Source organism: Aythya fuligula, chromosome 23 (assembly GCF_009819795.1).
Source record: "Aythya fuligula isolate bAytFul2 chromosome 23, bAytFul2.pri, whole genome shotgun sequence".
Taxonomy (NCBI): domain Eukaryota; kingdom Metazoa; phylum Chordata; class Aves; order Anseriformes; family Anatidae; genus Aythya; species Aythya fuligula.
The window spans coordinates 3,867,736-3,895,593 of record NC_045581.1 but is presented as its reverse complement, the minus strand read 5'-3'; the positions used below and the strand labels follow the sequence as shown (position 1 = coordinate 3,895,593).

Here is a 27,858-nt window from a genome sequence, read left to right as displayed (position 1 = left end):
AATGAGCGACGGGAGGCGGCGGAGCCAGCGCGTTTGATAGGCTGCGAGGGAGAACGCCGCGCTTTGGCCCCGCCCCCCCGCCGGGGCTGTAACGGTCGGGGCGCGCGGGCAGCGCGGGCGCCGCCGCGGAGCCAGGTGAGGGCCGGGCCCGGCCCGGCGGGGGTAGCGCGGCCCCCGTGAGGCGAATTTGGGGCTCCGTGAGGTGAAACCGGGCCCGTGAGGTTTATTGGAGCCCCCTGAGGTGATTTGGGGCCCCCCTGAGGTGAATTGGGGCCCCCCGAGGTGACACCGGGCCCCCCCCCCGTGCCCCCTGAGGTGAAACCGGGCCCCCCCCGCCTCAGCCCCTCAGGCCGGGCGCTGCCTCCTTCCCCTCACGGCCCGGGCCCGTCCCCGGCTGCGGGAGCGGCCTCGAGCCCGCTGCTGGATCTTGGGACGCGGCCGGGGGCTCCCCTGCGAGGGCAGGGACGGACTGTGTTGGATTTCAGGCTTTTAAAGGGAAATTTCCAGTCTCTCAGAGCACGGTGACTGATGCTCTATAAATAACTACAATGCGTTTAACACATGCCCTGGCTGAAAGGCGCTGCTGGGCAGCTGCGTACCTGGGGAATGCTGCAAACAGGAACTTTCCTCAGTTCTCAGGCACGAAGAAATCCTGCAGTAAGTGCTCGCTTTTAAGAACTGCCTCTGTTGCTGCAGAGATGAAACAGTGATGCCCTGGGGGGATGGTAATTAAATCCGCAGTGCTGCGTTACTCTGGATGAAGGGTGGCCAGTGTGTGTGTGTGTACGCTGTGCTTGGTCAGTGGGAGCAGGGTTTGGTTTGTACTCATTTAAAGTATGTTTTTTATTTATTGCCTCGTAGTTGACTGGAACAGATAAGATGGCTGCTCTTGAGAAACACCCAGACCTGAGGCTCCAGCAGAACAGTCCCTCGGGTAAGGGCAGTCTTTCCTTTAAAGCCGTGCTGCTGTGGGATCCTGTTTCAGTTTCACTGGAGAGATGTGACCCTGAGAAGAATTGTTTACCAAAAGCTTTTTATTAAAAGACAACGTCCTGTTCCTGCCAAGTTAAATCATTGCATGGGTATCCAAGGGTATACCATCATTTGATAATGGACCTATCTCTCAAATGATAACTGATAAATTTGGAACAATTCTTAACAACTGACACAAGGAGTTCTTACCTAGCGCAAGAATGTATCTGCACCATTAATAGTATTGCCACGTGCTGACACTGCTCCTAATTATCAGTGTCAGTTTAGTGCAGTATCACCAAACTTATCAGTGGGAGTATAATTTATTGCTGGTGATTCTGACTTCCTTAACAAGATTGATTTTTTTTTTTTTTTTATATATATCTGTTGATATTATTTGACCTCCTTGTGCTTACAAAAGAGATTTATTTAGCAACAATAGTAAGGGTAATTAAGCATGGCTTATTAAATGATATAGTAAAAGGCTATTCAGTCTGTTGGCTAATACATAAACTTTGCTTCCTTTTTCTCTCCAGCTCCCAGCCCCACTCAGAAGAGTCATTTCTCAGAGACTGACTGGAAGACGCCGATGTTATCTGTGAAGTTCCAGAGCCGCATCAGTCGCTGCTCGAGTGTGGCCGACAGTGGGGATGCAGGCATTGGGACCTCCTGCTCAGACAGCACGGAAGGTGATTGTCAGCACGGGATCGCACAGTAACGGTCCCAAATTTTTGGTTTTCTTAAGACCAACAAGCATTAAACAGCCCAGTGTTACTGAACCCCAGAGAATGTAGAACTTGGAGGGAGCAGAATCTGTCACGATGTTTAGAGACATTTCCAAATCAGTGCTGAACTGCACAGATATGTTGCCTAAAATACAGATAAGTAATTAAGGAAATCACTTTTTCTCCAAGCTAGCCTTTTAACTGCAATAAGCATTTTTAATTGACTAGAGAGCCATATCAGTGATTTGCCGTTTAATACTGGTGTACAGGTGATTTAGTCTTGTGTGTTTTTTCTAACAAATCATTCATAGCTGCCTCTAGAGACTTTAGGTCAGCGTGCCTTTGTGTGTAAGTTCTGTCAGTGTTGAAGTTGTGTGCTTCTTCCTGGAGAGTGCTGGAGTCTTGCACTCAGCTAAAGCATGGTGAGTGGCACTGCTTGACCTGGTGTTCCCTCGTGCTTGTATTTTCGTCTTCGTTCATGAGAGAGGCATAAAACACTATTGATTCGCTGCTGCTTCTTCCAGCAGTGAGGAAGTTTGTGTTATTTAAAGCAAGATGCTTCACCCATTTATACAAGCTGCCCTGTGTCTTTTGAGGGAGCTACAGATCTTAATATCCGTGAGGTGAGACGAATGCTTTTAAAAACACATAGCCTGTGGAAATATTGCTAAAGGGTGTGTTTAAGAGTTTCCTCCGGCCTTTCTCAAAATAATAAAGCTCCCAGTTGTATGCTGAGGGCACAGGAGGTGATGTTTCTTTGGGAAATCACCCTTCTGAATATTGTAGAGCAATAGCCTTGTTTCTTAGAGCTTAGGCTGTATTGCAGCACCGAAAGCTGGCTGAGCCACGCCGACTTTCAGGTCAGTTCATCGCTCAGAAATGTTGTTGTGACGACCCTTAGCACATTCAGGGAAGCGATTCCAGCATCCGCACGTGGCGTGCTGGTCGGTGAACTCGGGTTCCTGATAGTGACACTGGGGGATAAATTTAGGGGCTGTAAAAGGAAACTGTACTGTCTCTCCGCTGTTTGCCAAGGTGAATGTACTTGGGACTGCTCAGTAGCACAGTGTTCTCTGGAGTTCCTGGGCACAGCCCAGCAGTGTCTGAAGAGATTTGCTTTCTGCTCATTTTTGAGGAAAGGGTCTTGTGCCTTTATCGTGATAGTTTCCTGTGGTTTGGTGATGGTCTCTTCAGAACCTGATTTCAGTCATCTTCAAGTTGTTACCTTTTATTCCTCCTTGTAGCAGTGCTTTGAGGTTATAGCTGCCCAGGGGGTGACCTTGCAGTCCTGACCTTGGATTAAAGAAACATCATACGGGGATGGGCCTTTAGCCAAACCCATGAGGAAAACAAGCTTGTGTATCTGGGAGAAACCCGAAATTAGTGTGATACGCGATGTGTCGGGACGAGGAGAGGAAACAGGCGTTTTGGTGTTTGCCTTTCTCAGCTCTTGCTGTTGCTGTATTGAAATCTGAGAGCTGCTAAGAATAACCCTACGCAGCCAGGTTTGGTGTCTGTCTGACAGGACAGGCTCACGTTGGGGTGCGTTTGCTGTATCTCGTTTCCTGTGGCAATATTGGAGAGCCATTCCTGTAGCCTCTGGAAAAAGCTCTTTTCCTGCTGCGTCCTGGAGGAGTTCGAAGGTCAGCTACTTGGTGATGTAGCGTTCAGCTGTGTTTGAAGCTCACCATGGGCTTAGTGGAGTCTCCAGTTAGCTTTGGTTACAAGTCAGAGCCGCTGAGCTGAGGGACGGGCAGGGCAGAATCCAGGTCTCAGTGTTCAGCTCAGTAAGTTTCAGCCTTTTTATTCGATTTAAGGGACTTGGTTTCTGTGTGTGTTGAAAGGTCACCTTATTAACTTGAGATTGTTTGAGTGGCTGGTGTATTAGCTAGCTAGACTCAGTTAACAACGTGTACTGATCTAAACGTGGATTCTACCTGTGGTTCTATTGTGGTAGGAAAATACAGGCTCCTGAAACCTGTAGTGAGGGGGAACACAGATGTGTCTTGGTTGTGCTTTTGTATGGGGGAATGTTCGCTTTTTTAGGTTCTTTAGGAAAGGTGTCCAGCTGTTCGTGCAGACTATTTCCAGGATTGTAATTAAAGCCTTGCTCTTCATTCCCTAGACTTCTGCAATTCCAGTAACGGTTCCTCATTCCAGCCCATCAAAACCCAAGTGACCATCCCGACAGCCCATGTTATGCCATCCACGTTGGGTGCCTCACCCTCCAAGCTGGGCTTGGCAGGAGAGCAGAGCTGTTCACAGGGTGCTTCCAAAACTGCTCTGCCAGGTCTGGCTTCTGAACACGCAGGACTCATGAGGAACGGAGACTTCAGTGCCGGGAAGTCATCTCAGGTGCCGCCCAGGGATCTCTTGCGTCTCTACGGGACTTCAGGGGAAAATGGTTTTGAGCAATCCTGGCATCCTGTTTCTGATCACATGAGAACAGAAGATACTTGGAAGTTTGACACCCCTGCCATTGAGCGCACCCTTAACCAGTCTGTCTTGCTGGATAGTTTGTGCGCTGACCCTCTCCACAGGTTTCAGAAGTTCAATCCAAACCCCGGGGCAGCTGAAGCAGGGAAGGAACATTATAAGGTGCTGCCAGAGAGCAAGCAGGCTGCAGGGGCTAATGGAGCCTGCGAAACCCAGGACGGAACGTGGCCAAGCGGCAGCAGGCTGATGCCAACGGGACTCCAGGCTAACAATTTCTTTTCAAAACCAGTAACTCCTGCATCTCGGGCATGGATGCAAGACACCTGCACGCTACATCCACATGAGAGGGTCTGCGAGCTCAGTGCTTGGAAACAACAGCTGGAGAACGTGCGGTTGCAAATAGAGCAAATGCAGGTAGGGGGCACGGGGTGTGAATGTACTGGTTTGAAACCCTTCCTCTCTTCAGTTGTGAATCGTTGTTTTGGACTAGTGAAGCAAGGGAGAAAATGTCTCCTGCTTCGCCCCATCTTGCATTAAAAGTGTCCTAATTACCTGTTTTTACATCATGGGGGGTATCACAGGTATCACTTGACGTGCTGTTTATGCTGAGCAGTCCTTTATTATGTTGCAGCACTGCACAATGCTTCAGTTCGGGTCAAGAGGTGAATATTCCGTCCACCAGAAACAGCAAAGAAAACTCATCAGTTTCCTGAAGTTTTTAGCAGTTCATGGAATAATTTTATTCTGTATCTAAGAGTTAGGAAGCAGATTTTCTTGAAAGATGCATTAAACTGCCGTTAGTTCTTTAGAGGGGAAGTTTGTTTATTGCCTCCTACCAGCTGTACCCTAATGGAGACAAATTGTTTCCAGTGAGCTAGCACAGTGATCTAAAATTATTTGTTAATCTCCAGTTGTGCTTGGGCAAAGTTACTCGTTCTTGGACATCAACAGAGACTGAAATAGCTGTGTCCTGGCATGCAGATGAGCACACTGTGTGCAAAATAGCTCTAGCAATGTTGCAATTACCTCTGTGGAGCATAAACCTCTCCCTTGTTGTTTTGTCTCCTCTTTCAGTTGCAAAATGGAGGTGCCTGCCACCACCCCGCGATGTTTTCTCCTTCGCTACCTCCTCCCGATCCAGCCCAGTGGATCAATATCCTGAACTCCAATGAAAACCTGCTCAAGGAGAAAGAGCTCCTTATTGACAGGTGAGAGCTTGATGCTGGTGCGTGGTGTAAGGACTTGAATATTTCCGTTTGGAAAGGGACAGTTTTGAAAAGACCAAAGAAAGTTCATGTCTCCGAGTCCCTCTAACCTGAATGATCTTTCTTGTTCTGTAAAGAACACAGTGACCTTTGAGAACAGTCTGCTATTCTCACATGCTCTCCTGCCCTTTGTGGGAGTGGGATGGTGATCCATGAGGGTTCAAATAAAGCAGTTTCAGTTACAATTTTATGTTTTGTAATGAATAAAGGTTTTTGTTTACATCACAGTTACGTAGAATGTCGAAACTACTGCCTCTTTCCTTGAGGAGCTTCTGGGAGCTCATGGAGATAGTTATTTAAAATTTGCTCCTTGTGAGTTTGGGCTGGCAAGGAACGCTTCTAGCTAATGCTCTGTATGCTTTTTGAAAAAGTTTTAAAGAAAACTGCCTTCAGCATTTGGGCTGTAAACACCTCTTCTGCTTGCTCATTTTGAGTCCTCTGTTCATTTCACTCAAAGATCTGCAGTCAAGCAGGATTCTCTGGGACGTGCAGGGCTTGTGTGTTTTATATACAACTGCTGCTGTGGGGGGTGGTGCAGGAATTTTTTTTTTAAGGGAAGAGACAGAAGAAAAGTTTAAGTAAATTGTGAAGAGGTCAAAAACGAGCAGCTTTCAGATTACTTCTCTGCAGGCTAGTTCTGAGCTGTAGGGCTGTTTTTCCTCTGAGATTGTCACTATATCAAGCGTTAGAGTTACTGTGGCCCCCTTTATGTTTTAAAAAGAAGGCTTATGTTTGAGAACAGTGTATTATCTGCTTTGGTTGGTTTTGTTTCTCTACAGGCAAAGACAGCACATATCCCAGCTGGAGCAGAAGGTCCGGGAAAGTGAACTGCAGGTTCACAGTGCCCTGCTTGGCTGTGCAGCGCCCTATGGAGACGTCTACATGTTGAGAATGCAGGTAGTTAGGTGCAACAGGCTGTCAGGGGGAAATATGTATCGAATCCCCTGGTCCTACCACTTCTCATTAGGTATTTTCTGAGTAGGAGGGGTATGCAGAGTATAATTACCCTTTGTGTGTGGTCCTGATTATCTGACATCTCTGAGAGTGGCTGTGACTCTAGAGATTTCAAGCCCTGAAGCAATGAGGTTTGTGTAGAAGCCGTGCTAGTGATGCAAGTGCCTGGCAGCACTATGACAAGTTCTATTTCTTGCTATGTATAAGGTGGGCTGAGCGATGCTTGGATGTTAGGAGGGCTTAGCCACAGCTCTGAGACAAGCTGGCTGCTTAGTGGCAGTTCATAACTGTTAGCTCTGACAGACAGAATTCACAGGCTGTCTGTGTTTGCAGGAGCTGCAACGGGAGAACACGTTTCTCCGAGCACAGTTCACAGAGAAGACTGAATCCCTCAGTAAGGAAAAGATTGAATTGGAGAGAAAACTGGCTGCTGCAGAGGTGGATGCAAAGCTGATCCGGGAAACGCTGAAGGAAACTATGCAGAAACATGCAGAGGAGTTAAAGAAGCAGGAAGAAAGGGTATGATCCCATTGCTCTAGAGATGTCTTTTCTTTAAGAAGCCAAAATTCATCCTAGTGCCTTGGTGGATGAAAGCTTTCCATGGCAATGTAGTATTGTAGGTATTTTCTGATCTCTGTGTAGAGTACTTTGGTTTATAAACAAAACTCCTTCCTCCAGTAGTTAGAAGTATTTCAGCACCTCTCTTAACCAGAGAAGAAGGCTGTCTTTGGCTAAGTGAGAGGGATGCTGCTGAGGTAAGGTGGTCTTGCATTTTGAGGTTGAGTGCTGTGCAAGCAGGTAAATGAGTGGGCATATAGAGGACTAATGAATGGACAAGAAATTATATAAACTAATCTTGTATATAACCATCCCTGCAGATAAAGGGAAGAGACAAACACATTAATAATCTTAAAAAGAAATGCCAGAAGGAATCGGAACAAAACAGGGAGAGGCAACAGAGAATTGAGACCCTGGAACGATACCTGGCTGATCTGCCAACTCTTGAGGACCACCAGAAGCAGAGTCAGAAGGTAAAACCTTCTCTGAGTTGTGATGTTGTCTTCCTACTTCTCTGAGTGTCTCTTCAGATACTTGCTCGAGCAGCTTTTCTAGATCCACAAATAATCCTGTGTGTAGCTGCCCAAGTTAAGTTTAAGTCTACGCCTCTGAACATTTGTCCTCCAAAAAGGGCAATGAGGAATGGCCGCACAAGTAGTAAAAAAAAAAAAAAAAAAAAACTGCCTCATGAGTGTGGTTGAAGCATGTTGTGTGGTGAAATTCCTGGGAGACCTCTAGAGTGTTGTGATTTGCCTTTGCAGCTAAAGGAATGTGAGCTGAAGAGTACTGCTCTGCAAGAAACAGTGCTGGCACTGGAAACAGAGCTTGGAGATGTCCGGGCTGCATTCAGGGAGCAAGAGGTGCAGCTGGAAACCCAAAAACACAAGGAACTGGAACTTCTTTCTACTGTGCGCAGGTAAAAATCTGGAGGATTAGAATGAGCTTCATCTTAGGGCTGAAGTAGTAGCTGCACGAGGACAGTGAGAATTCAGCACAGCCATTGTCCCACCTCTCAGAACCATGTTACCAAGGATTCGTGATGATTGTGACCACTCACCAAAGCCCCGTGCAAATTCTGCTTGCCAAGAGTGGAGGGTGGGAGCAGAACAAAATAGCTGAAGGAAACAGTGGCTCCTCTTCGTCACATGAGTTTCTCTCTTGGTTATTGGTCTCAGTGTAACTTCCTGGAAAGCAGTCCTGTGGCCTTCAGTCATTAGGTCTCTGAATGTTATGCCCAGGGCTGTGTCCAGGGAGTGGGGCTCCTTTCACAGCTCTTGCAGTCCGCAAGCTGGGCTGCAAACAGGTTGACACTGCCATCTGCTATGAAAAGCATTTGCTTCCTCGTGTTGTCTAGAGAGGGAAACACCCCAAATAAAGCTGTTTTTCCCATGGTGTTCTGCTAATTTCAGCTTGCAGGACAAGGTGCAGCAGTGTGTAAAGAATGTGGAGAGAGGACCTGCACAGGATGGGGACAAACAACAGAAGATAGAAAATGACTCTCTGAAGAAAGAATGTGACTGTCTCAAGAAGGTAACAGGCCCTCCCAACCAGGAACCACAATTTTTTTTTTCTTCTTTCCACTGAGTCACTATGCACAAAAAATGAATCAGGGACTTCAGCATTAGTAGGCAGTTACAATTACACTAAACCAGCAGTTTCTGGAGTTCAAACCAGAAAAGTTTTAAGAGCTGTTCTTGGTGTGATAACCATGCACTCGTAGGATAACCCTGGAGAGAAGTTGCAGAATACAGAGAAAGGCAGAGGAAAACCACAAGAATGCAACTTCACCAGTCTTTTTATAGCTGATATATCTTTCATCGGGTGCATTTTATCAGGGAATCTAAGTCCTCTACTAACAGAGGCAGTAATTAAAGCAGTAAGTGGATAGGAATGAGGAGGAGTGGGGACGCTGTCCTACTGGAGGAGAAGTTGGTGTTATTGCTGGAAGTCTGTGTGGCCAGTTCTTATGTCTCTGCTTTTGATTCCAGATTGTGGACAAACAGCAGAAAAAGATGGAGCAGTTGTCTTTGCAAGTAAAGGTGAGAGGTGAATGGAGGCAACTAGAAATTGAATCTGCTATAAAGCAAGTTAGACTTACTGTTTTCCCGTGCTCTGTTCCAGAACCTGGAAGAACAGGTGGCCCAGGAAGAGGGGACAAGCCAAGCTCTGAAAGAGGAGGCAATGAGAAGGGAAAATGCACTGCAGCAGCTCCGGACTGCTGTGAAAGAGGTCAGAGTGGTGTAGAGTACCTGAGCATAGCAGTTGAGTGAACAGTGGGTTGTGTGTTCTAGGAGTGCTTTTAATTTGCAGTCAACAGCACAGACTCTCCTGCTTCTGTCACTTGTTCTGTCAGTGCTCTGAAGAGTCCCTTGCTGTTCTGAAACAGGAGAAGTTTCAGCTGGGGCTGTGGGTTGTGCTGGAGAGCACTGAAGCAGCCAGCTGGGGGCAGCAAGGCAGTGAGCAGGACTCCAAACTCACTGCAGCGCTGGCTGAAGGGCAGGGCTGAGCCCCAGTCTCAAGCCTAAAAGGACCCTAAGCATGGTGGCAGCCCTTGTGGGAAGGGAAGGTCAATGTTGGGGTGAGAGGCTGACGCACAACTTCCTGAAAGGCTCTCTGCTGCTTCACACCTCAGCAGGGATGGTGCAGCGCTGCGGTGCTGCTGTCTAAGCCAGGAAAGCAGACTGCTCACACCCTGCAGGACTGCGGCTTGCTCGTGCTCTCATCTAATGGGAGTCTGGAGGGCTCGATATGGAAACCTGCTCCTCCTGTCCTCGGTGTTCCCATCGTGGAGCAGTTGTTCTGTTGCTGTGAAGTGCTCTTGTTCTGTACTGAGTGATCACTAATCTGCTGTGGCCACTTGTTCAGCTTTCAGTGCAGAACCAGGACCTCATTGAGAAGAACCTGACCCTTCAGGAGCGATTGCGGCAGGCAGAGCTAACAGCTCAGCCCCTGCCTGCTGAGACAGCCCACCTTGCCCAGGAGCTGCACGCCGAGCTGGCCAGCTGCCTGCAGGATTTGCAGTCTGTCTACAGCATTGTCACTCAGAGGGCACAGGGCAAGGATCCCAATCTCTCCCTGCTCCTGGGTATTCGATGTAAGTATGCGGAGTGGTGGCATAGCAAACCCTTAGGCTCATGTGCTGCAGTAGAATTAAATACCTCACATAAAGCACGGAAGGTTCTCATCTTCCTGGGCTTCTGAACCTTCCTTCTGTAGTTAGCACGCTGTGAAGATGCGTGCTGTAACAACTAAACGATAAGTAGTACCTCTGTTGCAAACACGCGTTGTTTTTCTGTGTCGTTTGCTAATGACCCTTGGCCAGAATTGCATGTCTGAGGTAACTCCTCTCTCTGACTCCCCAGCTGCACAGTACTCAGCTAAGGAGAAGGATGACCTGCTGAGCCCCGATGTGCTTGCGAAAAAACTGGTGGAGGTAAAACAGCTTCACAAAGAGGTGGAGGACTTAAGGACGGCGATATCTGACAGATATGCTCAGGACATGGGAGACAACTGCATCACTCAGTAAAGAACTCTCCCCAAAGTAAGACAGGAAATGAAGACTTGAAACTCTCGGGAGACTAGAGCTCCTGCAACCGAAAACCTATTCAGCACTTTACCATCCCTATGCTTGGGTACAAGACGTGGCTTATCCATGAGAAATCAGGGGGGTTGTTGCCAGAAGCGTTGAGCTGCTGACTGGCCAACTGGAATCATTCAGGGCTTCGGTGTCGGGCTTTGCAGTAGCTTTGATCTTGTGGAATGTGTTTGTGCTGTATTTGCTGGAGCTGGTGTGGTCTCTGACTCTGGGAGATGAGTTCTGAATAGCCTTCCAGGCATGTCAAACGCTGAACATGCAAATGTGACAGTTAAAACCAACACTAAAAGGAAACAGATGCCCTGGTCTTTCTGATAAATTCTCTGTGCAGATCCTGTGCAACTTGTAAGACCGGAGTATTATCAGGGTGTTTGGGGGAATCCTGGATTTCGTAGGCAGGCAGGTGTGCTAGTTATACCACTGCTAATTACACCAAGGTGCTACAGGCTTCTCAGATGCTCTGTGTGCAGTTCTGGCTCGGATACTTGTGTAGCCACGTGTGGAACAGGACCTGCTTTGCTCAGGTAGATGCAACCAGAGTCTTCTGGTAGCTGGCAGAAGTTAGGGAATAAAGCAACACTACAAAAAGACTCCAAATGCTCCCCCCAAGCCCTTTTACCCCAGAAGCCTTAAGCCTTTTATCCCCTTGAGATGGCACTCTGAGTGTGAGTATGATTCAGCCTGAGGAAGCGGATTGATGCTGAAGTGCCTTAATGTGCTGGAGAAACTTCCCGTCCACGCGCTGCCCTGTGCCTAATGCGTCTGCTGGCAGGGCGAGGAGTGGCTGTTCCTTGGAAGCAGCCTTCAGAGCCATCACAAACCGTCCTGCAGAGCCTTGAATGTACACAACCCCTGCCGGGGGGCCCTGCTGCAGGCCAGTGGGGAGACCTCTGCTTGGGTCTCTGCTCGTTAGGGAGAAAGCCATTCCGGTCCTGAGAGGCAGCAGGATTGTACAGCTGGGTCTGAGAGCTCTTCCTGATCCTGGCGAGGCTCTGACTTTGTTCTCGTGCCCCTGGTTCTCTGGTTGCTCCCCACTCCCCTCCTAAATAATTGGGTTTCTAAATAAATCAGCATGGGCTGCGGCTCGCTTTGTCACAGCCTCCTGAATGTGAGTGGCAACTTCTCAGTACTGAGTGTTGGCTGAGGCAACGCTGCGGTGCTGAGGGTGAAACTTGGTTTGGTTGCCACCTCACTCTTGACTCACAAGCTAAGAGACAGTGATAAAACAGGGGAAAAACGCTGCTGAACCTTCTGCCCACTCAGATGTTCTTGGTTCGTGTTGGGGCTCTGAGCCCCACCTTTAGGAGAAACGTTGTTGTTATTCCTTTGAGTTAAAAGTTGAGACCAAATCTGTTTTGTTCTTGGAGCTGGGCCACCGGGGGTGATGAATTGGTGGGTATGCCATCCCGCAGCACGGCTTGGGGAGCTTCCAGCAGCTGATGTGTTACACTCATGGCTGTGTCCATCCCCAGGCTGCTGATGCCATGTCCTGAGCTAACTGGGGGCCAAGGCTGGTTCCTGAAGTCACTTGTCCTGGCTGCCGGGAGCTCTCGAGGCAGAGCAGCGCCAGCTCTGCAGCCTGTGCTCATATTCTTGGGGTGCAGGCAGGAGATTTAATTCCCAAGTGCTGTGCAGGGACACGCGTGCCCCTAGAAAACTACAAGTGGGATCACAGCACAGAAACCTCATCTCAGCCCCTGCTCGCAGCCTCACATCAGGCCCTGTGGCTGGGCTGGCTGCGTCAGCTCGGGCCCCTTCCCCAAACCATGGCTTCTGTGTCGCTCAGGTCGTGTTATTCCCTTTGGGGATGAGAGATGCCCGTGTCGTTACCCTGCAAAACTGGACTGTTGGCTTAAAACGGTGATTCCCGTTTGTGTCTGTGTGCCTGCCAGCCCCTGGGTGGGGGAAATGTTTGGCCGGGGCAGCAGGACCACGGCCCTCACCTTACCCCGTTGCCTGCGCGTTGTGGAGTCGGGCCGAGCACGGGCGCGTTTATACGAGCATTTGTCTTACCCACTTGTTTGTACCGAGTATTTTTGTGTCTAAAATAAAGCTGCTCTGCTCCACTCGTGCAAAGCAGTCCTGTGTGAGCACGGCAACGACTTGGGGGAGGGGGGGAAGGGGGCTCCGCTCGGTGCTGCGCTCCCCGGGGAGCATCGGGGCGGTGGCGGCGGCGGCTCCGGGGCAGGGCTGGTGCTGGACCGGGCCCGCAAACACCGCATGCCCGGGCCCGCCGGCCCCATTGGTCCCCGCAGTCACATGCAGGGCGGTGGAGGGGCCGCCCGCACCCGCCTTCCGAGCCTCCCTCCTCCGGGCTGAACGCAGGGAGCGGCCGCGATCGCAGCATGAGCACCCTCAAGGTCTACAGCACCTCGGTCACCGGCTCCCGGGAGGTGAGCGGGGCGTGGGGCGGCGGTGGGGCAGGGCTGGGCGCCCCGGGGGTCCCTTTGCTGGGTGGTTGTCGCCTCCCCACGCTGGCTGTGCCTTCTGCAGCTTCCCACCGTGCATCACCCGCTGCGTGGTTCCCGTCTGCTTGGGTTTTGGCTCTCTGTGCTGCGCGTCTCCCCCCCCCCAAAAAAAAAAGGGCTGAGCCCCCTGGCTGGGTGTAGGGTGGGCTGCGGCCCGTAAGGAGCGGTTGCTCTGTTTGCTACTGGCACCCTGGGTGTGTGTTTTTATCCTTTGAGCTCCTCCCCGGTTCTTGATAACCTCCTTCTTTCACCTCGGGGTTCCCAGATCAAATCCCAACAGAGCGAAGTGACCAGAATCCTCGATGGGAAAAACATCAAGTACGAGCTGGTGGATATCTCCCAGGACAACGCTCTGCGGGAGGAGATGAGGGCAAAGGCAGGCAACCCCAAAGCCATCCCGCCCCAGATCGTCAACGGAGACCACTACTGCGGGGTAAGGCTCCTGCCCTGCACTGGGGACCGGTACCCTGACAGCTGGGTGCTGTGGAATAATGCTCTGCCCTTGTTTTGGCTCTAAGTGGTGTCCAAATGCCTTCTAAGAGGCATTCCCCGTGAGGCACGCTGACCAGGAGTGGGCTGGGTTAACGGTGGCCTGCAAAAATGGGACCTGTGCTGGGAGTCGGGGACCCCTGAGCAGTGGGGTTGTGGCTGTGGGGCTGGCCCTGCCCTGCCCCGTTATCCTCCCTCCAACTGGCACCAGTTTGGGCTGTGCTGCTTGATGGGAGGGAGCGTGCAGTGCTTGGGCCGCGTGCTTCTTGTTTGCGAGCAACCCCGTGGCTTCTCCCCGCAGGATTACGAGCTCTTTGTGGAAGCGGTGGAACAAAACACCCTGCAGGAATTCCTGAAGCTGGCCTGAGCCCCAGGCTCCCCTCCCGTCCTGGACTCTACCTGCATTCCTGAGCACCCTCATCTCTGACCACATCCAGTTCCAGGTTGTCAGCGCCGTCCTGGCACCATGACCTGTATCCCAGCACAGGGAAACCCACGACCAAAACTCCTCCTCGCAGCTGCCTACGACTCCCTCCTGCCTGACCCCGGAATCATCTCAGAGGGATCCAAAGAAAGTCTGACGCTCGCTGCGCATGGCCTCTGAACAGAGCTGGGCCTGGCTCACTCCGCAGCTTCCAGTGCCTCTGTAAACAGCAAAGCCTCTCGGGCTGTGCGAAGTGCGGCTGTCCCTCAGCCCTCTCCTCTGCAGGGAGAGCTTCTGCTTCAGGAGGGAAGGGCTTAAGGTTGCATGTTACTTCCCACTTCCCCCAGTTGCTGTTACAATTGTAAATCCTGCTGCCTCACTTCCTTTATTTTCTTTCTTTTTTTTTTTTTTTTGTTTTTTAATCCCAACTGCACAGATTACGGTGACTAACTTTTTTTGTTTTGTTTTAATTTAACGCAGAAATACTGCACAGAGCTGGGTCCGACCGCCCAGCACGGAGCGGGCTGGGGCTGAGGCGTAAGGCTCGTGTCCCTTGGCAGGCTGCGTGAGGGGGGATGGATAGACCCAAAACTGGGACCCCTGCTGCTCCCTCGGTGCCCTCTGCCGCAGCGCGAGGGCTCCCTCGTGAGCATTAATGGCTCAGGGCTGCTCCGGAGCAGCTGCTGCTCCAGCTGTCTTACCTTTCCTTTCTCAGTTGGCTTTTTGCAACCTGGACCAAGTGCATTTTGTTTTCCTGCCAAAAAGCAAGTTTATAACCGGTGTTGTCTTCCGAGATGCTATTAAATGTTACTGTACCTTTCGTGGTGGCACTCGTGGGTTTCTTTTTAAATTGGTTTTTATCTCGACTACAGGTTAAACATCCTCCTCCACAACGATTCCGAGTCAGTTCCAGCTCGGAGGAGCTGAGTCAGTTGTGCTCGCTGCTGCAGCTTGACACAAAGACCGTAACACCTCAGATTGCTGCCGCTAATCAAAGGCTCGAGGGGCTTGTCTGAATCCCCTGCAGTGCAGTAGTGACAGGTACCTCTCCAGCAGCCCTCTCCTGCGTGGGGTAAGAACGACAGCCTGGGGGAGGGACAGCTTCAGACAGACCCAGGGGGACAAAAACGAACCTGTAGTGTAAAAATTCCTGGTGGTTTGTAGACTGGCTGACAGCAGAGGGGTGGTGGAAAAGGCTGCTCTGCAGGAAGGTCCCTGGTACACTCCTGGAGGTGGAAAAAAAAGGAAGCTCACTTACAGCTGCGGGGACTGAGTCACTGGTCAGGGTGCTGGTGGTGTTTCCCATACGAGCAACGCGTGGCCAAGCTCCAGCCAGAGGGGCCTGGGGAAGGCAGAGCAGTTCCAGGGAGTGCTCAGGGGATCCTGCCCCCTTCTGTAGGTAATTTGGAGTTTACAGAAGTGGAAATTGCAGCTCAATAAATGCCGGGAGCCTTTGATGAGGGCTGGGTGGCAGCATGTGCTGGGCCTCTGCGAAAAGGGAACCTGCCTGCAGGTGCTGCCTTGCGCAGCGGGGGTGTTGTCAGCTGGGAGTCAAGTGGGAACTTGTCGGAGCCGAAATGGGAAGAATGTCTTGGGAAAGGGGCCTGCAGAGCACGGCCCCAGCCCACAGGAGAGGAAGATGCTTCCCTCTCAGGTTGAAGAGGGAAGAACCCAAGGGCTTGTGCTCTTCTCCGGTGACACGGTGTCCTGTTGCAGCAGGCTGGGAGGGAGGGAGGAAGGAAGGCCAGCAGCTCAGGGCCACAGCGGGCTGGTTCGGTGTAGCTGTGAGCCTCAGCCCCTCTGGAGCTGGGGGCTGTCCAAGGGAAGAAGCCGTTCACGTACAGGAAACCCAGCAGCAGGATCTGGCTGCGCTGGGTCTGGCTCAGTCCCAGCAGTGCAGTGGCCCAAGGCCATTGCTGGAGACCGTATAACTGAGCCTGGTCCTCTCGGGGTGTAAATGCAGATGAAATCTCGGGGGAGCAGCGGTGTGGAAAGCTGCTACAGAGCCCCTGAGCCCAGCTAGTGCCTGCCCCAGTACCGGCGTAAAGCTGCCAGTCTTCCTGAGCAGGGATCAGCCTGTGTAACCTTCAGCAGAGGTGAGAAACCAGGTCTCTGAGCTGCCAGAAATCCCCTGGGGGAGGTAGGAACCCACCCCCGAGGCAGCAGGAGGCTGGGGCTGCCCTGCGGCACCCCGTGCTGAAGGGAGAGGCCAAAGCAGGAGCCCTCCTCTCCGTCCTGGGTAACGGCGCAATGAAACTGGATCTGGAAGGACAACTCTTGCTCTTGCCAGCCAGGGGGAGGTTAAAACACGGCTCACGGTGCGAGGGCAGCAGCTCTAGGAGCTGTTGTGCTGCGTGCAGCCCTGCCCCTCTCGTGGGAGGGGGTCTCTTCTCCGCAGCAGCAAGGAGGCACCGGGGATCAGGCCGCACTCCTGCAGGCTCCTGGCGTTGTCTGCGTACACCCTCTGGGGAAAGGTGCTGAGGATTTCGTACGAGCCGGAGTCTCCACCCCTAGGAAAGAACAGCACAATCTTTCCTATGCACAAGATCCCCCAAGGTTTTGCTGCGATGCTCTGGCTAATCCAGTTGCAGTTACATAAGAGCAGAGGGAGAGGCGGCTTCTGGAGCGCAGGCCAAGCAGAACAAGGCTTCCTGCCCTCGCTGCACGCAGCCAGGCTGTTCCAGGCTCCCCAGCTGCAGGGAGGCCCTAACATCCCAGCAGTGAGCTCATTGTGGGCTCAGACAGAGGCCAGGGCTGTGGCCTGTGACGGGAGGGGAGAGCAAAGGGATCCCCACAGCCATCTGGAATGGTCCCCAAGGGGATGCGTGAGCCTCTGGGCAGCGTTAAGGGCGTTGGGACATGGAGCTGGCTGAGAAAGGGACAGCGTTTGTCCAGCAGCTGATCCATCGGCTGGCCTGAAGGCTGTAGCTCAGCTTCCAGTCTGCATCAACACCCTGGGAATGGTGGCGATGGGCCAGTGAGTGCTGCTGAGCAGCTGGAAGGAAGCAAGGGCAGCGATGGACCTGGGCAGGATGGCGATTCTGAGAGGACAAGAGGCATCGCTTCTGCTGTGTCAGCTTCTTGTCAAAGGTGGGTATTAAAAAGGAGCTGGAGTTCCAGGAGTTGGACCCTGATCCTCGTGGGTCCCTTCCAATTTGGATATTCTGTGATTCTCTGAAATACTCTAAGCTGAAACCCTGGCAATGGTGCTAGAGAGCACATCTGGTGCTGGGAGAAGCCAAAGCAGCAGCAGAGGGTGCCCAGGACCTGGGCTCTGGGACTGAGCCCTTCAGCTCAGTGCAGGCTGCTCTGCTGGAAGCACAGCTCCAGAGCCTCGAGCAGCAGCTGCAAAACCTTCCTTGGGGCGTGACGGAGCGGGGTGGGGAGCAAGGAGGGAGGAAGTTCTCGCCCTACCTGGCACGGGCGAGGTGCTGGCGCAGCTCCCCTATGGTCTCTGAGAACAGCATCCTCACGACGTACGTCTGCTCCCCGCTCTCAGACTTTATGCGGAGAGTGCAGACTTCAGGGGCAGGAGCCCCAGCCTCGTCGGTTGTCTTTAACCTGGAGGTCAGAAAGCCTCCTCAGCTGAGGAGCCAGGGCTCTGCCAGCAGCACAGATCACGAGCTCTTAACAGGCAGAGCCCCTGGTGTGCCGGGGTAATTGAATCGGGGAGGGGGGCTTCTCGTTTAGGAGCATCACTGAGATGAACAAGGCACGGCCTGGCTAGGGGCGAGCAGACTGACCCAGAGACCAAACCACTGCTTTGCTTTCACTGCTGAAACGTGCCTGGAAAAGAGGGTTGCTGACCTTTTTTTGCTTTTTTTATTTTAGATCAAGATTGTCTGGTAAGATCTTTGCCCTACTTTTTTGATTAAAAATAATCTGCTTGGGGTTTTTTCATCAGCTATTTGGGTCTTGTCTTGCCTGGACAACTAGGAGTGGAAAAAGTGCTCTTAGTGTGACCTCCCGCTTGCACATCGGTTTCCTGGAGGGATTCTCCCATCTAGCAAGCAGCTTTTTTGGATGGTTTTAAATATTTAAGCCTTGGCTTGCTGTCAGGAAAAGTATTTTGCTGCAATAAGTAAATAATGCTTTAAACAATAGAAGCTTTTGTTAGAGATGTGAAAGAAGGAAGGTTCTTCCCAAAAGACCAAACTTGGCCTTTTTTTTTTAAAAATGATTTTCAAGGTATCAGATAAATGAAGAAGTAAATGGACTTGCCCAACAGAACCCCCTGAAAAAACCTGCAGTGACTAAACAGGAGGAAGATGAGAGCGTGGCGAGGTGGGGATGGAGGGGCTGTGCCTGTACCTCTTCAGGGCAGACAGTCGGGGTGTCTCCACCACGATCTCTCTGCTGCTCCACATCCCACCAGAGCCCTGAAACCAAACCGAGCGTCACCAGCGCCAGAAAAAAAAACCAGGAGCAGGCGCCAAAGTGCCACGTGTGCTCTGGTGGAGCCTCTTTGGGAGGAGAAGGTTACGCAGAGCTGAGAGGCCTGAGGAAGGGGCACGCGATACCGTGCAGGGCGCTGAGCCCAAGGAATCGCTGCCAGCCTCGTCTGGGTGGTGCTGGGGCCCGCTCATACCTGCTGCGTTGCTCTGACTGGGTCTTGGATGTTGATTGCTTCTCCTCCAGGGGCTGAGGACTCTGAAAGGTTGTTCAGAAACTGCTTCGAGGAGGGTTTGGGACCTGCCAGAGCAGAAGGGAGATGTGTGTGTGCAGTCCTTTTGATGATTCTCCACCAGAATAGACTGATTTGGTGAAAAGAGACCAGATCAGCCAACAGAGAGAGCTCTAACCTCCCTTAGCTAGGCACAGGCTGGCTCTTGGTCTACCTGGCAGAAGCTTGTCTCGCTTTCTGGCCCACTAAATGTTTGATTATCAATGTAACCAGGGAGTGACTGCAGCCTGTTGAGCTCACGCCTGTGATGTGCAACAGGCAGACTCCTGGTTAGCCCTGCTGTGAACAGAAAAAAACTGAAACTATGACTTTATAAGCTTGGAAATGGTTTTCATCGTGTGAGGGTGTATTTGTAGGAGTGAGTTCATCTTTCTGTGGTGTCACTGGGCAATTCTTTTTTTTTTCCCCACTGCATTTGGCTTTCCAGCCAGTGACAGTATCTAACAGGTATTGCTCTGCTTTGCTGCTAGAAACCAGAAGCAAAATGAGCAATGTGAGGCCTGACCTCGTGTCTCATATCCTCTTGTGAAAGTCTGAAGAGGAATCATTCATTCAGAACAGCCAAGATTGGTCTAGCTGGAAGATGTCCCCCTTTATGGGACGAGCTTGTAGGAGAACTGGAGTGTTTGCAAGTTACTCTTGCCCAGGTACGCACGGTTCCCTTGACATCCTTTGGTGGTAAGGGTGAAGGTAGAAGCAGCTTGGGCTTTCAGAGAGGTGGGAGCCAGATGTGTTTTGGGAAACCTACTGATATTCTAGTCTATCATTCGTTGTCTTGTCTCATTCTTTAAGACTTAATGGTGAGAAGGCACCATGTGCTGGCTGGCTCCTAGTTTTTGAAGCAGTACTGGGGCTACTGGTGCAGGATTTTGACCCAGAAGTGTTGCCTTCTTCTCTGAGACCCCACACTTTCACTTCTTGCCCTGGTAAGGTTTAGATTCTTCTCTTTGGGAGCTCGATTTTCAAGGCAGGTTTAGGAAATTACCTGGGATCTCGTCGGTTTCCTGCACTTTGCTTGATTCTGAATGGCCAACAGCTTGGCCGCGGCCAGGGAAACTCCCTGGAAGGTCTCCCTCCTGAAATACCACATACCTTTTGTCGGTGACCTGTTGAATTAAGACCGACTGCTGTAAGCAAATCTGGCTGTTGCAGTTCTCACTGTAGCAGAAGACAATACATCTAGAGCTGTAAGCCCCAAATGAAACAGATGTTTCCTTGGAAGCTGCTCCAGCTGCCCAAACTCAGTGAAATGGGCCATTAGCTCCTGGAGGCTAAGAAAGCAAATCCTGCCTGATCCCTCGGGGCCCTAAGGTGGCCCGTGAAGTTGTTCATCCATCTCAACAGGCACCGGACAGCTGCCCCCTTTCCACAAGTTGTAAGAAATGTGCTGGGACTTGATTTTTCCTCTATTTCCACACTTAATCATGCTCTTAGGGCGGGAAGGGATGTGAAACCAGCAGGCTGGAGAGGGATTTACTGTCAGCCTTGTATTGCTCTGCCTGACGGTAGAAGAAGCTGCAGTGGGGGCTGACAGGTGGCTCCAAGAAATCAAGGGGGTGGAGAGTGCCAGCCTGAGGCCCCCAGCACCGGGGACAGCTGTATAAATAGGGGCAGTCTTCCTGTCTGGGTTAAGATACCGCCCTGTGGTTTCCAGATGTAGTCAGCTATGAAGGTGTTACAAGGAACCACAGACCCGTGAACCTTACACAGACCTTCCTCGCCCATCTGATGTTCTAACCACCCCACCTACCAGCTCGTGCTAGCTGTTCTGGCCTTCCACTTGCTTGCGCAGATGTGCCCTGCTTCCTTCATGGTGGTGGGCAGGTGTGCCACCCCTTTGGCCTGCCTGCTTACGTTTCAGATGCACTTGAAGACCTAATTTAGAGTCCTTTAAAGCTGTCTGAAAACGTGACCTTAGCTCTTTGCTATTTCTGAGAAATTAAAAAAAAAAAAAGACCAAAAAGAACCTCAGGTGGCTAAATGTATTTAAGTTATGGCAAAATAAACTCTCCCTACAACCTCGTTGAGAGACGCTTGTTCAATTTGTTTTTAAAGGCTCTTGCAGGTGAACTAGTTGAGGTTTTTTTGTTGTTGCACAGCTCTTCAGATGCTGCATATGCTACTTCTCTTCTGCAAAGCCTTGTTATGTTCTCAGAAGTCTTGATCAGAGCCAAGATTCACCGAGACACAGAAACCGGTCCTGATGCAGAAATGCTCACTTCCTCTAACGGCTCAGACAGGTGTGTTCCTAGCCACCCGCTCCCCAAGACACACATGCAGAGAACTTAGCTGCTTGCATGCTGTGTTTAGAAGCCTTGAACTCACTTTGTTGTGTGAAACATCCAGAAGATTGGTGAAAGTGAAAGAAATTGGAACCGTTTTCTTAGGAAGCAAACCAATTTCTTTCAAAAACGTGATGAGAACAGGGCTTTGCACTCCGTACCTGAAAAGGGATGCCATCAGGGTAACGCATCTGCAACTCTGAAGGGAAATAGCCATCCATAATATCCTGCAGGCATTGCTGAAATAAAACGAGAGCTCGTGGTCATACCTCAGATTTTCTCATTATCTGATGACTAATATTTACATCCTGGGCTGCTCCTGTTTGTGTTGTTACTGCTCTGCAAAATGTCTGCGCCTACGACCCAGATTGTTCATCTCTTAATAAAGCGTGACACAGTTGCATACTAGACTGGTATGCAGGTAGGAACACAGGTGAGAGGCTGGAGGTCTCTGTAGCTGCTCATTTTTAGGATGAGCTCTCACACCCTCTTCTTACGTATTCCCTTTCCTGAGACTTAGGCTTAGAGTCACCCTGCTATGATTCATTAATTCCTCTGCAACCATTTCCATACCTGTGTTGATGGTTCCTCGTAGGACCGAAAGGGGCCATCGAACATGATGATCCCATTCTGATACAGCGTAAGAGGGAGGGGTTCCTGCTGCCTCAGCCGGGCACCCTGAGGCGTGTGCTCAATTTGAGAAATGCCTTCTCCAGCCAGCACGTTCAAATCCTTCACGTTTTCCAAGATTAAATCAAAATCAATCTCACGTTTGGAAACAACTGCCTCACCTGTGGCAGAAGGAGCAGAGTTACAGAGGGAAGGAGATGCCAGTGAAATCACTTTCACCTCTGGGTGGATGTGTGACTTGCCTTTGAGTGCTAACATACTGGGGCTGCCAGTGCTGCCTCCATTTTTCACCTTTCATACCTTTTGCAAAGCGTGGTGCAACAATCCTGCCGTGGTGTGGGGCTGCCAGGTTTACATGGGTGTGTGCAAAACCACAAAGGCACAGTAGCAGAGAAACAACCCTCTTGCCTACAAGTTAGTTTAACTCTGCTGCTAACGAAGGCACAGCCAGCTGTTTAGCAATCACATTCAGCAGCGATTTCATAAGTGTTGTCCTTTAATTGTGACGCTACAAAAAGCATGGAGGGAGGAACTAGGTGTCTAGGCTGGATAAATGGAATAGGGCAGACTCGATGAAAAAATGTCAGTGTAAACACAGCTGGCTGCATGCTCCCAGTCACCAGCAGATTTCCCCCTCTAAAGCAGATTTCCCTCCTGCTGGGAGGCTGCTGAAAATGTTTATTTGAGTGTTTGAGGAGGGCGGCAGGGTAAAGTGGTAGAAGCGTTATAATGGACAGGAGAATGAGATAAGAAGAGGAAACGAAAGGCAGAGGATATGGCCTTCGTTTTTCTGTTCTGCTTTTCTAAGATCTGAGAAAGGTGAGGGAAAAAAGCTGCCTTAAATAAGAGAGGGGAAATGCTCCCGTAAAAAGGGTAAATAAACTGAAAATCATGAAAACATTTCTACTGCTTTCCCAGTCTGCATCCAAGGGAGGGATGGCTTAGTTAGCTAATATTTGCGCAGCAGTTAGGAAGCAGTATTGGCTGTATAGCCCAAGTATTTTTCTATTTTGTTTTTTCTCTGTTACCACTTCCTAAGAAGCCTCTGCCAAATATGCTTGGACCCTACACAGCACAATCAAGTCCCAATTAAACCACTCACATAGGGGCTGGGAGGAAAGGCAAACAATACTCTCTGATGGAACCAGACAATATGGCTAAGTTGCTACAGCTACATATATACAAAGCATCTGATTCCATTTTCCACCCATTTTACGTCAGTGTTATTAGAGCAATCAAGCTTCAAACGTTTAGCATATGTGAACTCTCCAGGAAGCAGCTGCTGCGAGGGTATTCTTCCAAATGGCTGAGCCACCAGGTTCTCTCCTCCTTCCTCAGATGGGGCTTGTAAAATATGGGTATATAAAATACCAGTGTTCTGCCTGGCCTAGCTCGTGTTAAATCGTTCCATGTCTCTGTCCCAGAAATGGACTGATGTGAAGACCCAGCACAGGATCTCAAATTCTGATGGTCTGCTTATCTACTCTGAGGAGTATCCTACCTTCTCCAAGCACACAGTGGGAGCTAGGATGGCTCACCATGCTTTACCTGGCTTCCAGAGGCTCTTTGCTGGCAGCTCTTTATCTCTGAGTGATTGTAAATCTTCCAGCTGTTCATGCCTCTCTCCAACCCAGATCAGACCATAGTCATTTAGGAACCGCTGTAAGAGGAAAATATGAGCCAGTGTTGTAGATCAACAGAAAACCAGACCTTCAGAAAACTGGAAATGGAAGCCTGAGAATACTCAGCTGCCATTGTGAGCACCAGAAGCAGAATTGAAAGAGAAAGTTTCTCTGAAGTTTACGTGGCTTTGGCAGACAGATAAACTCTGACAGAATAGAAGTACCAGGCTAAAGGGAGAATGAAACTATCTGTAGTGATACGGTAGTCTCCCAAGTATCTAATAGCTACATAGACTATTTCTGCAGTCCTGGAAATCCAAATGAAGAGGCTTGGAGGAGACTTAAATGTCTGTGTATAAAATAAACATAATAACATACTACCTTGTAGTTCACATCCAACCTGTTCTTTCTTTTCAGAGGGGTGAGGTGAAGATTTGTGACTATCAAAGTGGCAGCTTGAAAAGAACCAAGCAGTCTGGGGCTGCAGCAATCTCAAACCAAAGGCAGATGGCTTAGAGCAAGTGAAGCAGGCATCTCACCTCCATCTCCCAGACCTGGGTCTGCAGCTGAAGGCACCTCATTTCCAGATCCTCTGCTGTGGATGAGTCAGGAGCATCTGAAAGGGAAGATTTGTTTTTTCTATGCACAGCCTTAAAGAAGAGCTACAGGCAATGCATGTCCCACAGGGCAGATGCCCCAGCAGTCTGCCTGCACCATAAATGAACTCAAGCCTGTAAGATACAGGAACTGAATGTGAGTTCTGCATGCTGATCCCTGACAACTCGACTCGCGGCACTTTTAGCCTGTTTGTAGCTTTCCCAAAAGTACTTATGAATGAGGCTGGTGAAGTTTTATGCTGCAGGAAGCTGATGTGAGCAGTGCTGTTCACAATTATACAATGAGAATTGCTTGGCTTAGTCATAAGAAACTTCTCCGAACATCAGCAGATGTCCACTAAAGCTGGGTCCAGAAACCTAGGCTTAATAGCTGGAACAATGTACGATGAGGTACAAAAGGTGTTTGTGGTTTGATAGGCGTATGTTTCTCTGCTCAGGAAATAGAGAATTCACCACAGCTTGGTGCTAATAAGATAGCTCAGCCATCGTAGGAAACGTGTCTGGGATCAGCTGGAAAGTTACTGGATTCCAAGGAAGAACTCCAGTGACTCACTCAAAGCTGGGCTCAATTTAGAGGTAGGCTGCCTTACAGGACAAGTGAGCCTGGACCTGCAACTGCAAGCAGATTTTTGGTTTTGCTTAGCTGTGAGTTGTCTTTTTTTTTTTTTCTTCCCAGCCTGTTTGAACTCTGCAGTGGTTACTGTTTTTTTTTTTCTTTTTTTTTTTTCCCTTACCATCCTCAGGTACCTTTGTGGTTGTTTTTTTTACTCATGGAAACTTAGTAAGCCATAGAAAATAGGTCAGGAAATAATGTTTGCACTGCACCAGAAAAGCAGAGTAACTGATGAAGTGAGAATCTACCTTGGCAAACAGCACCACGTGTGTAACTGATCTCGCTCGCTGAAGAGGCTCTTGGGCTTTTAAGGCAAGGATGGCTCAGAGGGAAGGTCTCCAAGCCTGTTCTGGTGCAGTACCAGGAGACCTGTAACTCTCCCACAGCTGCCAAGGGTAGAAGATTTTTTTTTTACCTTCTCCTTTCTGAAGAGTCTTCATTTTCTCTTCAAGTTCAGCAATCCTCCTGTCCTTCAGGACCAGAATGAATAATGACCTTGTTAAGCTCCTCTGCTTTCAGGACCTTGAGGCAGTCTGCATAATTAGGCCTGGCTGGGTGAGTCAGTGCTGCACATACTCTCTCAGATGGGCAAAATCAGGGTTAGAAAGGCTGTATCGCCTAACAAATGTCTTCATCAGGCTCAACCGAGGGCTGGGATATAACACAGTGGTTCAAAACTAGGTAAGGGACATTGAGAACCTATTTTCCTCGCCACCATCTGCATAAGAGATGTGGTCTCGTGTCTCCCTGCTTGGGCACAGCTGGTACTCTGAGCTGTAAGTGGCTGATCTAGAGCCAAACCAGCATCTTAGTAACCTCTTCTTTCTAAAAACAAATAACAAAAAACAAAACACCCACCCACCCCCCAAAAGAAAACCAACAAAAAACCAAACCACCAACAAAAAACCACAGCTATGTATTCTGAACTGCAGCATTACAAAGAGGCCTGTTTGAAGGCGACTTCACTCTCTAAGCAAAGGGAAGGAAAGAAAGGTCCGAAGTCAAACAGATAATGATATTAGTGGAAGGATGCAGCGAGTCATTAATTCTTAAAGTTACAGCAGGGTCAGCACAGCAAGGACTGCTCAGTCTCAATGTCAAGGACTGATATGACTGCTCTGTTGCTTTGCAGAGGATTATTTGTCTAATGAACAGAGCAGGCTATGTCTGAGCAAGTGCATCGCTACCTTGGCTTGAACGGTTAGAGCAGGACGCAGAACAGGCCTGGTAAAAGCCAGGGATTTTACCTTCAGTTGGATTTCTTGTGCTTGTTTATCTATTTTTTGCTCCAACAGGCTGATTTTTTGCATTATGGATGATGTGAGGTCCATGTCAGTGGGAGCTGCACCTGAAAGCACAAACACAGCATGTTACCTCTCTAAAAGGGCAATTGGTCTGCACCACAGGGGACCCCATCCGAGAACTCCAGTTCTGCCACAGCAGGTAGGACAAGGGGACCTCTGGTGGGTTCTGGGTGGAAATCCCTTGGGGGGTAGGGGGATGGCTGCATCACTGACAGCGTGCTGTGTGTGAGAGCACACAAATTAGCCCTGACCTGGGGTACTGAGTCCCCAAGACTGTCACTGAGAAGCTGTGATGGCCCGGAACCCCCTAATCATTGAGGGACTTGACCCTGTGTGTTCTTTTCCAGTGTTGTCCCCCTTGAGCAGCAGGGGAGACTGCCTTGCTCTGGGTTCTTTGACCGAGGCGACAGGCTGTCACCTAAGAAGAGGCACAAAGGGCATGGAAGAAAGAAAACAGGTCAGCATTTTGCATGTGACTTCTCCAAAAGGAGGTGAAGAAACATGATGGGAACGAGAAGGGAGCAGAAAGCAGAACAGCCCAAGTCTGTGCACTCTCAAAATAATAAGAGTACGAGGGCACCCGTTATGGCACAGGACCCAAGGGAACACACGATCTCAGCAGCCAAAAGGAGCGATCACAAAACGGGGCTAGCAGAAGGAGACCATGACGCCAACACCGAGCATCCTGTGCTGTGCTGCGGGGCTGAAAGCGGTGCCACTGAGCTGCGCCAACAAAAAGCTCAGCCTGGGAGGAACAGAAGCTGAAACCCCCACTGGCAGCGGAGAGGCGGCTTCTGCTCTGAGATCTAATAGAAGGATGTGACCAAAAATGGAACTGTAAAAGTCGATGAAGCTCTAACATGCACTAGGGGCTGCTGAGGATGTGGAAACCCTTTGTTACTTATCTGATCTTGGACACGTAGGAGAAAGAGACACGATCTCTGCAAAACACGCACGGTGGTTAGAATAGCCTTACCAGAAGACGCAAACAACTTAGCTCTGCCCTTTTTCTAAAAACGAGGAGAGAATATGTGGAATCAAAGGATAAGTTAATTAACCTGGGGGAGATTTGCTCGCCGGGCAAACTTTTTAAACAGGACCGAGCAGGCTGCCCAGCCCGCAGCCCTTTTCCTCACAGCCCACCTTCCCGCTGCAAACTGCGTGCTTCTGGGCAGGGCTTCGTGCACCCAGGGCTCGGCCTGGCCCCGAGCAGCAGCGGCTCGGCTCGGCTCGGGTCGGGTCCCCCTCAGGGTGCAGCCTCCGCGGCGCTCCCCGGGCCTCCCTCAGCGCCCCGCCGCCATCTTGTGTACCGCGCGTTGCCGCGGCGACGCCGCGCCGCTGCCATTGGCTCGGCGCCGGTCACGTGGGGGCACAGAGGCCGCTCGGGGACTACAAGTCCCGGCATGCACCGCTCCCGCCTCCAACGGACCAGCCCTGCACGTCAGCCCCATTATTTCCATTTTTAAACTTTTTTTTTGCTTAGGGGTTTCTTCAACGCTTCGTGGCGCAGCGAAGGGCAGCTGAGCCGACATTTCCTCTACCTAACCCCTTCCTGTGCACCCCTCCCAGTCCACAGACACGGTCTGCATCCTCAAGCTGGCCCATAGGCATCACACACTGCACAAACTTTATGTTTTTTTGGCACAAATTTACCCTATTTTTGGCTCAAAGCTGGGGTCGGCTGAATAGGCACCTGTGCCTGCAGCCGTGGCTCTTCCAGAGGGCCCTTCACCTGCGTGTCACCATCCCACCGCCATGTCTCTCTGCTCTGTGCAGAGCTCGGCCTCGCTCCCTGGAGAGGAGCCGCCCTTTTTTATGTCACATTTGCTGTCTGCAGACTTCCATTTTGCCGGTTCTGTAATGTGCAAAGTTGAACTAAATAAAGCGAAGGTGTGCTGCTGCACTCAGGCACTGCCGGCACTGGGTGGACTAGGCTCACAACTGCATGGGCTACACAACTGCAAAACCAAGACAAATGCATTTCACACCCATGCTTGTTACATTTTGTCAGCTTTACGTATTTCAACCTGTATTAAAATAACCCTCTTAGTTTCCTGCTGCTGCAGTCAGACGGGTGCTGGAGCTCAGAGACATTCTGTGAGCAGTGGGGTGTCGGGGCTGGAAGGAAGCCTCATCCCCATGCACTGCCTGGCTCAGACCTCCCTGTCACTGTGTGACCGAAATTCAGAGCAACAGCTTGAGCCCAGCTCCTGTCCTGAG

General features: G+C 50.5%; 3 protein-coding genes across 4 annotated transcripts; 2 read left to right on the top strand and 1 right to left on the bottom strand.

Annotated features, from left to right (window-relative positions):
* The first annotated feature begins 105 nt into the window (after positions 1 to 105).
* On the top strand, positions 106 to 10,806 carry CEP85 (centrosomal protein 85). 2 transcript variants are annotated; one of them, XM_032202268.1, is made up of 14 exons: positions 106 to 135; positions 862 to 934; positions 1,509 to 1,661; positions 3,823 to 4,547; positions 5,208 to 5,341; positions 6,178 to 6,295; positions 6,686 to 6,871; positions 7,231 to 7,383; positions 7,672 to 7,826; positions 8,320 to 8,440; positions 8,899 to 8,949; positions 9,032 to 9,139; positions 9,776 to 10,004; positions 10,273 to 10,806. In XM_032202268.1, the coding sequence occupies exons 2-14, from the start codon at positions 880 to 882 to the stop codon at positions 10,434 to 10,436; spliced, it is 2,352 nt and encodes a 783-aa protein (XP_032058159.1). In that variant the 5' UTR covers positions 106 to 135; positions 862 to 879; the 3' UTR covers positions 10,437 to 10,806. The 2 variants fall into 2 exon arrangements, with proteins under 2 accessions (XP_032058159.1, XP_032058160.1); XM_032202269.1 differs by lacking the exon at positions 106 to 135 and adding an exon at positions 618 to 657.
* Positions 10,807 to 12,771: 1,965 nt separating this feature from the next.
* On the top strand, positions 12,772 to 14,706 carry SH3BGRL3 (SH3 domain binding glutamate rich protein like 3). Its single transcript, XM_032202270.1, has 3 exons — positions 12,772 to 12,898; positions 13,239 to 13,406; positions 13,764 to 14,706. The coding sequence occupies exons 1-3, from the start codon at positions 12,851 to 12,853 to the stop codon at positions 13,827 to 13,829; spliced, it is 282 nt and encodes a 93-aa protein (XP_032058161.1). The 5' UTR covers positions 12,772 to 12,850; the 3' UTR covers positions 13,830 to 14,706.
* A 1,515-nt stretch (positions 14,707 to 16,221) lies between these two features.
* UBXN11 (UBX domain protein 11) lies at positions 16,222 to 25,665 on the bottom strand. Its single transcript, XM_032202470.1, has 10 exons — positions 25,582 to 25,665; positions 23,644 to 23,754; positions 23,031 to 23,142; positions 21,426 to 21,643; positions 21,014 to 21,091; positions 19,556 to 19,676; positions 18,475 to 18,578; positions 18,163 to 18,265; positions 17,301 to 17,406; positions 16,222 to 16,396 (listed from the first exon to the last, which is right to left on the bottom strand). Exons 1-10 carry the CDS (start codon positions 25,663 to 25,665, stop codon positions 16,222 to 16,224), a joined length of 1,212 nt encoding a protein of 403 aa, XP_032058361.1.
* Between the last annotated feature and the right edge of the window lie 2,193 nt (positions 25,666 to 27,858).

What these genes read in the sequence shown, in the direction of transcription:
- CEP85 (XM_032202268.1), top strand. Translation starts at nt 880, where the DNA reads ATGGCTGCTCTTGAGAAACACCCAGACCTGAGGCTCCAGCAGAACAGT. An exon ending in TCCGGACTGCTGTGAAAGAG is followed by an intron (nt 9,140 to 9,775) that starts GTCAGAGTGGTG and finishes CCACTTGTTCAG; the next exon opens with CTTTCAGTGCAGAACCAGGA. An exon ending in CCTGCTCCTGGGTATTCGAT is followed by an intron (nt 10,005 to 10,272) that starts GTAAGTATGCGG and finishes CTGACTCCCCAG; the next exon opens with CTGCACAGTACTCAGCTAAG.
- SH3BGRL3 (XM_032202270.1), top strand. Translation starts at nt 12,851, where the DNA reads ATGAGCACCCTCAAGGTCTACAGCACCTCGGTCACCGGCTCCCGGGAG. An exon ending in CGGTCACCGGCTCCCGGGAG is followed by an intron (nt 12,899 to 13,238) that starts GTGAGCGGGGCG and finishes CGGGGTTCCCAG; the next exon opens with ATCAAATCCCAACAGAGCGA. An exon ending in ACGGAGACCACTACTGCGGG is followed by an intron (nt 13,407 to 13,763) that starts GTAAGGCTCCTG and finishes TTCTCCCCGCAG; the next exon opens with GATTACGAGCTCTTTGTGGA.
- UBXN11 (XM_032202470.1), bottom strand. Translation starts at nt 25,665, where the DNA reads ATGGACCTCACATCATCCATAATGCAAAAAATCAGCCTGTTGGAGCAA. An exon ending in CCCAGGTCTGGGAGATGGAG is followed by an intron (nt 23,143 to 23,643) that starts GTGAGATGCCTG and finishes TTCCTCTTACAG; the next exon opens with CGGTTCCTAAATGACTATGG. An exon ending in GGAAACCGACGAGATCCCAG is followed by an intron (nt 18,579 to 19,555) that starts GTAATTTCCTAA and finishes CTGCTCTGGCAG; the next exon opens with GTCCCAAACCCTCCTCGAAG.